The sequence below is a fragment of the Myotis brandtii genome, unplaced genomic scaffold, assembly GCF_000412655.1.
Source record: "Myotis brandtii unplaced genomic scaffold, ASM41265v1 scaffold1750, whole genome shotgun sequence".
In the NCBI taxonomy this organism is placed as follows: Eukaryota; Metazoa; Chordata; class Mammalia; order Chiroptera; family Vespertilionidae; genus Myotis; species Myotis brandtii.
In genome coordinates, this window is record NW_005356477.1 from 122974 (window position 1) to 134665 (window position 11692).

The 11692-nt window shown below is 47.7% G+C and overlaps 1 protein-coding gene across 1 annotated transcript; it reads left to right on the forward strand.

Annotated features, from left to right (window-relative positions):
• Positions 1-23: 23 nt before the first annotated feature.
• On the forward strand, positions 24-4398 carry PRR3 (proline rich 3). Its single transcript, XM_005863246.2, has 3 exons — positions 24-358; positions 2741-3031; positions 3266-4398. Exons 1-3 carry the CDS (start codon positions 268-270, stop codon positions 3370-3372), a joined length of 489 nt encoding a protein of 162 aa, XP_005863308.1. The 5' UTR covers positions 24-267; the 3' UTR covers positions 3373-4398.
• Positions 4399-11692: the final 7294 nt, after the last annotated feature.

Here is an 11692-nt window from a genome sequence, read left to right on the forward strand (position 1 = left end):
GCCGGCGGCCCCTGTGGCCGGACGCGGGGTGTGGGCGAGCGTGCCTGCGTGTGCGGGGAGAGAGCACCAGGAATCCCTCCGCATCGTCCCCCTGGGCCGAGTCTCCCCTTTTTGTGGATCCCGAAAATTTTTGCAGAGCAAAGAGCACATAGATGGGGTGAAAACTCCTAACACTGCTACGAATTCCCCGGTTTTACTGGTTGGATTGAAAAATGAATAATACCACCAAAACCTAAGAGCAGGTTGTCAGCCCCTTAGTTCATTATAATGACCACATGTTTGTGTCTACTCTCAGGACCACCCAGCCTTCTGGGCCCTCCCCCCATGGCCAATGGAAAGCCTGGTGACCCCAAGTCAGGTGAGGAGGAGGGGGCCCAGGCCTCTGATTAGGTCCTGGAGAAGGGAGCGAGGGAGGGACTAAACCCAAAAGGTCGGGATTCAGGACCCAAGTGAAGAGATTTTGTGTATTCACGGATGGGAAAACTCAAATATTATAGACTCCATGCATTCCCAGTTACAATACCTTTTCTTTGTGGAAGTAAGAATTCTGCATTATTGTATGGCGATGCAAAGGATCGAGGTAGAGATTGCAAAGCCAGTCCTGACGTGGGAGGGCAAGGCTCGCTCTTCGCTAGTTACGATGTGGTGTTGGCGCGAGGATAGGCGTGTAAGTCAACAGAACAGCATTGGGGCCCCATCGGCCCACGCATCTGTGGACACTTCATTTATGATGAAGATGGAACTGAAATAGTGGTCTTTCCAGCAAATGAGACTGGAGTAATTGGTATTCATGGGGAAGATGAAATTTGACCTGTTCATACCACATACAAACATCGATTCCAAGTGGAATCTCGATCTAAGTGTAAAAGGTAAAGAAATAATTCTAGGAAATCTATCTCACGGTCTTAAAATAGATAAGCATTCTTACACAGGAAACACACATTGACCATAAAGGAAAGATTTGTAAACGGTACCACATTAGCAAATATAAACTTCTGTTAATCAAATGACACCATTAAGAAATGAGAACAGCCCTAACCGGTTTGGCCCAGCGGATAGGGCGTCGGCCTGCGGACTCAAGGGTCCCAGGTCGATTCCGGTCAAGGGCATGTACCTTGGTTGCAGGCACATCCCCAGTGGGGAGTGTGCAGGAGGCAGCTGATCGATGTTTCTCATCGATGTTTCTAACTCTTTGCCCCTCTCCCTTCCTCTCTGTAAAAAATCAATAAAATATATATTTTTTTAAAAAAGAAATGAGAACAGTAGGAGATGCTTGCAATAACTGTGACCAATAAAGCACTCATATCTAGAACATAAAGAACTCTTTGGGACAACCTGTCGGAAAAGTGGGCAAAGGACTGAATAGCCACCTCATTAAAACCAAAATCTAAACGGCCAAAAACGTGCACAGTAACATCATTAGTTGACAAGTAAATGCAAGATAAAAACATGCCGCTTTGACATTGAAATGCTAGAGCGCTGTTAGTGGGATTGTAAAATGGTGTAGCCACTATGGAAAACAATATGGAGATTGCTCAAAAAACTAAAAATATGCCCCGCTGGGGTGGCTCAGTGGTTGAGCGTTGACCTGTGAACCAAGAGGTCATGATTGCATTCTTGGTCAGGGCACATGTCTGGGTTGCGGGCTTGATCCCCCAGTTGGGGTGGGTGCAGGAGGCAGCCAATCGATGATTCTCTCTCATTGATGTTTCTATCTCCCACTCCCTTCATCTCTGAATTCAATGAAAATATATTTTAAAACAAATTTTAAAATAGAACTACCACATGATCCAGCAGTTCCACTTCTGGAAAGCAGGATCTTGAAGAGATACTTGCACACCCATGTTCATAGCAGCACCATCTACAATAGCCAAGAGATGGAAGCAACCCAAATGTCTGCTGACAGCTGACTAAACGAAATATGGTATATTCATACAGTGGCCCCAAAAGTAAACATCCTGTAAGATGCCAGCATGGACGAATCTTGAGACCATTATGCTAAATGTAATAAGCCAGTCACACAAAGACAAATACTATATGATTGCTCTGATATAAGGTGTCTGAAGCAGTTAAATTCATAGACACAAAGTAGAAAGGTGGTTGCCAGGGGCTGGGAGTTTAGTAGCTATAGAGTTTCAGTTTTGCAAGGTGAAAAAAAGTTCTGGAGATCGGTTTCACAATCGTGAATTTACTTAACACTACTGAAATGTACACTTAAAAATAAGATGGCAGGTTTTATGTCACACATTTTACCACAAAAAAACACGAAAAAACTTTTCACACTCAGCAGATGCCAAAAATGAAAAAGATTGACAATACCCAGTGTTGTCAAGAACTGCTGGTGGGGGTATAAACTGATACAACCACTTTGGAGAAAGTTTGACTTTATTAAACTTGAGCATACATATACTCTAGGACCCAGTAATACCTCTGCCAGGTAGATACTCAACAGAAATGCATACATGTTAACAAAGACATGTATAAAAATGTACATAGCAATTTCAGTTATAGCCCAAATTGGAGCCCACAAGGAGGGTGACTTCTGGAGTGTTGAGGTTCTATCCCTTCACCTGGGTGGTAGAAACAAGTGTTTACTTTGGTCTTTGGTGATAATTGAGTTGTGCACTTGAAATTGGTGTATTTTGTGTATGTGTGTATAATGTACTTCAATTTTTAAAAATCGGCGTCTTCGGATTAGGTTGGCCATTGATCACCTTTCCGTGGTTCTCTCTCTGTCTAGCTCTTCGCAGAGGTCCCCCGGGATCAAGGGGACTGATGATTCCACCACTGCTCAGCCTCCCGCCTCCTCCCCGCAGCAGAGGCCCAGTGTGGGGAGGCTTCGGCCCCAGGTCTCGCCCATATGGTCGCAGTTGGTGGGCGGTCTGTGCTGAGCCTCCTTTTCCTGGGCCAGGCCAAGGTAGTCCCCCCAGGGGAGGCTTTCACGAAGAACAGAGACATCCTCGAGCTCAAGAAAGCTGGTCGCTTGTCAAAAAGACCTGCCCCCTCGAGGATGAACCCCAGGTTATGGAAGGTGAGGTCACTTGTTAATGCCTGTATACATCGGGTCCCCATCACTCAGGGCGACCAGGACTCTTCCCTGGTCCTTCTGAAGTGGGAGTCGCTCTGAATGTTTTTCTCCCAGGAGAAAGACTACCCTTCCAAAGTGCCTGGAAAGGGCGGAGAGCAGGAGGTCTGACTGCCCTCCTTTCTGTTACATTGTTTGCTTTCTCACACTTTAAATTGCCTTGTTTTCACTTGTTCACAGACAAATCTAACCGCCCAGTCTGCCGACACTTTGCCAAAAAAGGGCACTGTCGATATGAGGACCTCTGTGCCTTCTACCACCCAGGCGTCAACGGACCTCCTCTGTGAGCCTGCCTTCCGGTGGAGCTGGAGGGAGCCCTCGTGACCTAGCGGCCATGTATTTCCCACCGCCCTCCGTCACCTCCCCCACTTGGGGTTCAGAGTTGTGTTTCATCACTGGGGCGAGGTGGGCACTCTTTCTGCTGATCCAGCCTCCAGAGCCTCGCCTTCAGGCCCCCATCTCTGCTCCCTCGGCTGCCTCCTGGGTCCTCTCCCCTCGCCACTGAATGCGGAGCAGGAGACGCACTGGGTGCTGCCTCTTGTGTGTCTGTCCCGCAGCCCGCTGCTGCCCTGAGTCCGGAGCCTGGAGCAGTTTCCTCCCACCATCTGGCTGCTTGTCTCAAGTCCCCCATGTGCAAACCCTGCCCCGTTGGCAGCTGCTCTGAGGAACTCCCAGGTTGTCTGGCCTGGGGTCGAGTTTGGATGACAGACAGTCCCTCCTGAAAGGCCACTCGCCTGCTCTTGGGTCCCGTAGCTTCGCCGTCAGTCGCGTGGCTGTGATCGCTGCGCCTGGTGAACGCACCCCCGGAGCCGTTCTCAGTGTCCGTGGCCTGTCTGTGGCTTCTCCACACTAGAGTTTCTGCCAAAACCAGCGAGGCTCTTGGTGCCTCTCGGCTCCCCGCACCCCAACAGAGAGCACTGGGAACTTCCCGTGAGACCGCCCCCCTGGCCTCCCGTTCTTCTGGGGTCACTTTTTCTGGGTCTGACCCAGGCCCATGAGGTGTGCGCTAAGCCTCTGGTGGGCCCACCCTCTTCCTCCACAGCCGTGTTCCTTAGCCCAGTCCCTGGGAGGCCACAGGCCTCCGTGTGAATTCTGTGACAGTCCTGCCGCCCTCTCCCCACCTTCGTCCCTGCTGCCGGTTGTTTTCTGTGAAAACGGCAATGAGCAGACTCAGTCTTGAACTGGCCCTGAGGACGGGTCAGGAGTTGTGTGGACAAGAGGGAGGGTGAGAACCTCTGGAGAACTCAAAATGAATTTTGTTTCTTTTTAACGTTTTTTACATTAGTAATAAATGCAGTGAAACCAGCCTCTTCCTGAATCCTGGGCTGTGGTCATCCCCGGAGGCGCGGGGGGCTGTCCTTGAGACCTGTGTTGGCTTGGTTCATAGGTGGGCATGGAGAAGGCAGCGCTTAGGTTCCCTCCAGGCCGGGGGGCCCCTCAAACAACCGGCCGCGTTACATTCACGGGTACGGTTTTGTGGGAGAGAAGCACAGCCAGGTGTCGGAGTAATTGGGAAGCTATTGCTCTGCCTGCGGGGTGGTGGTGACAGTGGTGCCCGGTGTCTGGAGTGCCTCTGGGCCAGGCACTGCACTCGGCAACAGAAATCCCTGAGCTGAAACCAATGAATTGGAAACCCGCAGGGGGAGACGTTTACCAAAGGGTCACAACTGTGTACATTAGACCTGCTAATAGTGCTGTAAAGCAAGACATGCCCGGCCAGGGTGGCGCAGTGGTTGAGCATCGAGCTGTGAACCAGGAGGTCACCCACAGTTCAATTCCTGGTCAGGGCACATGCCCTGGTTGTGGGTTCAGTCCCCAGTGTGGGGCATGCAGGAAGCAGCCCATCAATGATTCTCATCATTGGTGTATCTGTCTCTCCCTTTCCCTTCCTCTTTGAAATTAAAGAAAATATTTTATGGGGAAAAAAGTGAGATGTGAAGAAGGGGAGTGTGTGATAAAGGGAACCTTGGGAGATGACCCCTGGGGCCAGCCAGCTCTGAAGGACAATCGGGGTGAGGTGGGAGAGTAGTCCAGGCAAAATTTTAAGAAAAGACAGAAGCCTTAGGAGACTTTCAGGCAGGTCAGCATCAGATTAAACTGGTTTTTCAAAAAGATCACCTCGGTGTGGGGACCTGTCCAAGCTTGGAGGTGGAGCCGCAGTGGTAGCATGGGCTGGGAGTGGAGTGGAGAAGGGGACTTGGAATAAGGTCAAATGCAAGTGTTTAGGTTTCTCGGGGTAGTTCTGACTTGCGTGGCCCAGTGCCATTTTAAAAAGAGGTATTGAGAAAAGCAGCAGGATGCCACTACCTTTTGAAATGGTTGTGTTTGGACTGCCTTTTTAAAGGGGAGATATTAAGTAGGTGAATATACAGTCTGGTATTCAGATTAAAATGCATAAACCTGTTATCTGCATATAGGTGGTGGTTGAAGCCCTGAGCACAGTTACACTATTCACTCTGTAAACATTAAGCGCCTACTATGGCTCAGTATATCAGCTTCAAGCTCAATTGTAACAGAAACCAAATTCTCTCACAAGTCGAGAGGTAGATGGTCCATGGCATGTGTGGCAATCATTCCACCACAAGTTCCCTGAGGGTTACCTCCCCTGAGATCTCAGCTCCGCAATCCCTGGGGTCAGTCCAAAGCGGAACCCCAGTGTGCTCATCCATGCTGCGAGCCTCAGGCTGCAGGAAGGGTGGCGCACACCAGCTGTCTTGGACGGAATTCCTCCAGCCGACAGGATATATGCCACTGGCTGTGAGTCCCGTGGCCAGTACCTTGCTCCAGGAAGCCACGTGCTGAGCCAAATGTTGGACTTTCAGCAGGTGACAACGGGATAGGATGCCTCCCTGCTAACATTTCCGGCTGTGGTAGAAAATAAGAGTGGAAGTGGCAGTGCCCTTCCACCAAAGACCACCAGGGACGCCTACTGTCAAACAAAGTTGGGTCTATTAACTCTGAAGAGGTTACTCATTACAAAAAGGTTAGGAATGACAGGGTTGGGGCCGGGTTAGGGGAGGCGGGAGGGTCCAGGAAGCAGGGTTTGTTCTGGATTGGGAGCTGTCAGGAAGTAAGGGCAGTTTTATGATTGCACATCTTAATCTCATCCCGGAAGGAGGAAGAAACATGGATAAAGCTGTAAGGGTAAAAAATAAAATTAAAAAGCAGCGGTCACTCATTGTAGCCAAGAGGGGGCTGTTTAGTATTGAGTATTTATGGCTCACATGGTGACATAGTTTTTGTCCATGCTTAAGCAGGCTCATGAACTTTGGTCTTCATCACTCACAGAATGACCATGTCTGCCCTTGGCGTTCTGCAAGGTTTACAATGAACATGAGAGCATCAAGGCCGGCTGTGAGCACCAGGCTACTTTCCAGTTATCAGGGCCTGTTTTTCTCAAAAGCAAACATTGGTTGTGATTAATGATGCAAAGGATACAAGTGGGGTATTACATAGAGCATCGGTTCTCAACCTGTGGGTTGAGACCCCTTTGGGGGTCGAACGACCCTTTCACAGGGGTCGCCTAAGACCATCGGAAAACACATATAATTACATATTGTTTTTGTGATTAATCACTATGCTTTAATTATGTTCAATTTGTAACAATGAAAATATATTCTGCATATCAGATACTTACATTACAATTCATAACAGTAGCAACATTACAGTTATGAAGTAGCAACGAAAACAGTTTTATGGTTGGGGGTCACGACATGAGGAGCTGTATGAAAGGGTCGCAGCGTTAGGAAGGTTGAGAACCACTGACATAGAGGATAATGAGGGGCTGCTCGCGACGGGTGGGCGGAGAGGCCTGTCTGGGGACCTGTGGCTGGAGTCCCCTGAGAGGAGAACGCCCGGTGGAAGGAAGAGGCCCAGAACGCAGCCTTGAGGAGAGCTGACAGTAATGGCCAAGCCTGGATGGCCGAGGCTGAGCCAGACGGGAGGGACGCCAGAGAGGCCTGCCAGGCACCGCGCTGAGCTCTTCGTATGTATTGTCTTACCGAAGCCTCACTCGTTCAATGAACACTTTAGTGCCTCCTCTGAGCCAGGCCCCGTTTTAGGAGCTGGGGGTATATCACTGAAAAAGACAAAACCCTGGCCCACACGGCGCTCAGTTACTGAGGACCATCACCAATAAGGGCATGTGGAATATCATCTCAGTCATAAGTGATCTGAAGAAGAGTGAAGGCAGAGGCTGGAGGTCACATGCCAATAGACCAGGGGTGGGCAAACTTTTTGACTCGAGGGCCACAATGGGTTCTTAAACTGGACCGGAGGGCCGGAACAAAAGCATGGATGGAGTGTTTGTGTGAACTAATATAAATTCAAAGTAAACATCATTACATAAAAGGGTACGGTCTTTTTTTTTTTTTTTAGTTTTATTCATTTCAAGCGGGCCGAATCTGGCCCGCGGGCCGTAGTTTGCCCACGGCTGCAATAGAGGAATAAAGCCCGAAACTAAATGAGGAAGCAGCCGCATGAATGTTGGCGGAAATGCATTCCTGGCATAGGGAACAGCACGGGCAAAGGCCCTGAGGTGGAAATGCGTCTCAGTGGAAGTAGAAGACCAGTGAGGCCAGCCTGGGAGATGAGATCAGGAGCCCTGACGGGCCAGGCCATATATAGCATTGGGATTTTCTTCTGAGTGATTTGAGCAAATGGTGCACATTTTAAAATTTCTACTGGCCCTGGCTGGGTGGCTTAATGGCTAGGAGCTTCGTCCAGTACACGGGAAGGTCCTGAGGGGCTCGAATACTGGTCAGGCACATACCCAGGTTGTGGGTTCAGTCCCTAGTCAGTGTGCGTATGGGAGGCAACCGATTCATGTTTCTCTCTCACAGGGATGTTTTTCTACCTCTCCCTCCCTCCCTCTCTAAAGTCAATTAAAACAAAATAAAAATAATAAATAAAACTTATACTGACTGAAGGACAGACTGGAGAAGGAGAATAACAGCAGGGACAGCTGTCAGGAGGCAACTCCTGTCGTCACAGGAAAGAGGTGGCTTGCTCGGGGGCAGAGGTGGAGAGAAGCAGGCAGATTTAGGATGTGTTTTAATGTCTCAAGTGATAACAACTCATCTTTCTAATTGCTCAGTTTAGAAACCTTAGAGTCATCCTTAATTTGTAATATCTGACATCCAATTCATTCATCAAACCCACAGGCTCTTTTTAAAAAATATATCCAGAAATCAGCCCTGCCCCCACTTCCACTACCATCTTCCTGGTCAGAGTCACCCCTAACGGGTCTCCCTGCTTCTGCCATCCTGCCTGCCCCATACCCTCAGTCTATGCGCAGCACAGCACCCAAAGTCATCCTTTTATTTTGTTTTTTATCTATGCCAGGCTGGGGTCTCTTCTCCGCGTCCAGCATGGGGGGAGAGAGAGAGAGAGATGTTGGAGGCGCTTTTGGGATTAGAGAAAAATGAAAAGACAGACACAAAAATAGAACAAAAGCTTGGGCTGGGTGTGGCGTCTGCCCTCTGACTCGAGGGACAGGTACAGAGAGAGCGCCAGCACCGGAAGGAGTTTATTAAATACTCGAATAACAGGAAGTTACATCACATCTGGGTGGGCCTTGAGTTCCTGGTGACATCATGAGATCCATCCCCTTAACACTGGGCGGGAAAGTCAGACTGAGTGACGTCCCAATCTCTTGATTAAGTCCACCCCCAGGGCGTGGACCTGCCTTCGCTCTGAGTTTCAGCCACGTAATTAAACCGAGTGTTTTTTGCCAGCGGCCCTTAACATTTATCCTCACCCGAGGATATTTTTCCATTGATTTTTAGGGAGAGTGGAAGAGAGAGGGAAACACAAAAAGAAACATTGAAGTGAGAGAAACACATCAATTGGTTGCCTCCTGCATGCACCCTAAGCAGGGTCTGGGCCAGAGAGGAGCCTGCAACCAAGGTATGTGCCCTTGACCAGAATCGAACCCTGGACCCTTTGGTCCGCAGGATGATGCTCTATCCACTGAGCCAAACTGGCCAGGGCCAAAGTCATCCTTTTAAAATGTAGGCCAGGTCAGGTGACTTCTCTGCTCAAAACCTTGTAATGACTTCTGTTTTAGTCAAGAGTAGAAGCCAGTTCCTTAAGATGACTTGAAAGATCCTGCCCAATGCAGACCCTCTGTGCTTCGCTGCTCACCTCTCCAGCCCTGGCTGCCTCCCGCCACGCTGGCCTCCGCTCTGTGCTCCTCAGGGACGTCCAGGACCCTCTGTGTGGGAGTCCCAACCTGTCCCTTCTGCCGGGAGGGCTCTTCTGGAAATCCATGGGGCCAAAACCCTTTCTTCAGGGCTTTGCCTTAATTTCATCTCACCAAGGCCTCATGAACAGTCTCTTTAGAACAGTGGTTCTCAACCTTGGCTACACATTAGAATCACCTGGGAATCTTTTTTTAAAATCCTGATTTCTGGGCCTCATCCTCCGGAAATTCTGTTTCTTTGTTATGGGGTGAGGCCACAACATTAGTAACAAAGAAACAGAATTTCTGGAGGATGAGGCCCAAAAATCAGGATTTTAAAAAGATTCCCAGGTGATTCTAATGTGCAGCCAAGGTTGAGAACCACTGATTTAGAACTATGACCTGCTCTCCTGATACTTTTTACCTTAATGTCTATTTTCTTTTTTCCATAGCATTATCTCCCTGCTACCGATATAAGCAGAGATCCTTGCTTTACCTGGTTATATCCCAAGACCCTAACTAAGTACAAGGGTACCTTGCACATCCCATGCACTCAAGAAATATATTTTTAAAATAAATGAGTGAAAATAAATAAATAAATAAATAAATAAATGAGTGAAACAAACATGGCTTGCTGATGAGGAGGAGGGATGGAGAGACTCTCTCAGTTTTAGCCCAAGAATAAAAAGATGGTGTGATTTCTTTCTTTCTTTTCAATTTTAGCTATTTGTATTTGGTTATTTAAATTTATTTTAAATTATAGTTGACATACAATAATATTAGTTTCAGATGCACAACATAGTTATTAGACATTTATATGCCTCACAAAGCGGTCACCACAAGTCCAGTACACACCTGACACCACACAGAGTTATCATATTGACTATGTTCCCCATGCTACACTTTGTATTTTATTTTATTTTTTTAAATATATTTGTATTGATTTCAGAGAGGAAGGGAGAGGGAGAGAGAGATAGAAACATCAATGATGAGAGAGAATCATTGACTGGCTGGCTGCCTTCTGCATGCCCCACACTGGGGATCCAGTCTGCAGCCTAGGCATATGCTCTTGGCCAGAATCAAACCCGAGTCCCTTCAGTCTCTATCCACTGAGCCAAACTGGCTAGGGCCCCATGCTGCACTTTAAATCTCCCATAACTATTTTTATAACTGGAAGTTTGTATTTCTTTTTTTTATTGATTTTTTTTTCAGAGAAAGACAAACATCGATGTGAAAGAGAAACATCAATTGGCTGCCTCCTACACATCACCTACCAGGGATCAAGCCCTGACATTTTGGTGCACAGGAGGACACCCAGCCAACTGAGCCACACCTACCAGTGCTGGAAGTTTGTATTTCTTAATCCTTTCCCCTTTTCCACCCAGCCCCCCTCCAGCCCCTCTGGCAACCATCAGTTTGTTCTCCGAATCTGAATCTGAGTTTGTTTTTGTTTTGTTTGTTCATTTATTTTGTTTTTTACGTTCCATATATAAGTGAAATCATATAGCATTTGTTTTTCTCTGTTTGACTTACTTAATTTAACATAATACTCTCTAGGTTCATCCATGTTGTCACAAATGGCAAGATTTCTTTTTTTTAAATATATTTTTTAAATTGATTTTGAGAGGAAGGGAGAGGTAGAGATAGAAACATCAATGATGAGAGAGAATCATTGATCAGCTGCCTCCTGCATGCCCCCTACCAGGGATCGAGCCTGCAACCTGGGCATGTACCCTTGACTGGGATCGAACCCGGCACCCTTCAGTCTGCAGGCCGACACTCTATCCACTGAGCCAAACCAGCAGGGCAGTTTTTGTACATATTAATTTGAGATGTTTATCAGAGATCTCAGAGGGAATGTCCAATAAGCAATTGGATTCCTGAGCCTGAAGCTTAAGGAAGTTGAGAGCAACAAGAGACATGTGGGGATCTTCATCAGTTATGGATGGCATTTAAAGTCATGAAACAGCCCGGCCAGTGTGAGTCAGTGGTTGAGCATGGACAGGAGGTCATGGTTGGATTCCCTGTCAGGGCAGGAGCTGGGGTTGCAGGCTGAATCCCCAGTAGGGGCATGCAGGAGGCAGCCATCAATGATTCTCATCATTGATGTTTCTATTTCTCCCTCTCCCCTCCTCTCTGAAATCAATAAAAATACTTAAAATTTTAAAAAAATATATATTTTATTGATTTTTTACAGAGAGGAAGGGAGAGGGATAGAGAGTTAGAAATATCAATCAGCTGCCTCCTGCACACTCCCTACTGGGGATGTGCCCGCAACCAAGGTACATGCCCTTGACTGGAATCGAACCTGGGACCCTTGAGTTCACAGGCCGATGCTCTATCCACTGAGCCAAACCGGTTAGGGCTAAAAATTTTAAAATATAAAAAAATAAAGACATGAGGCATAGGTAATAGATCCAGATAAA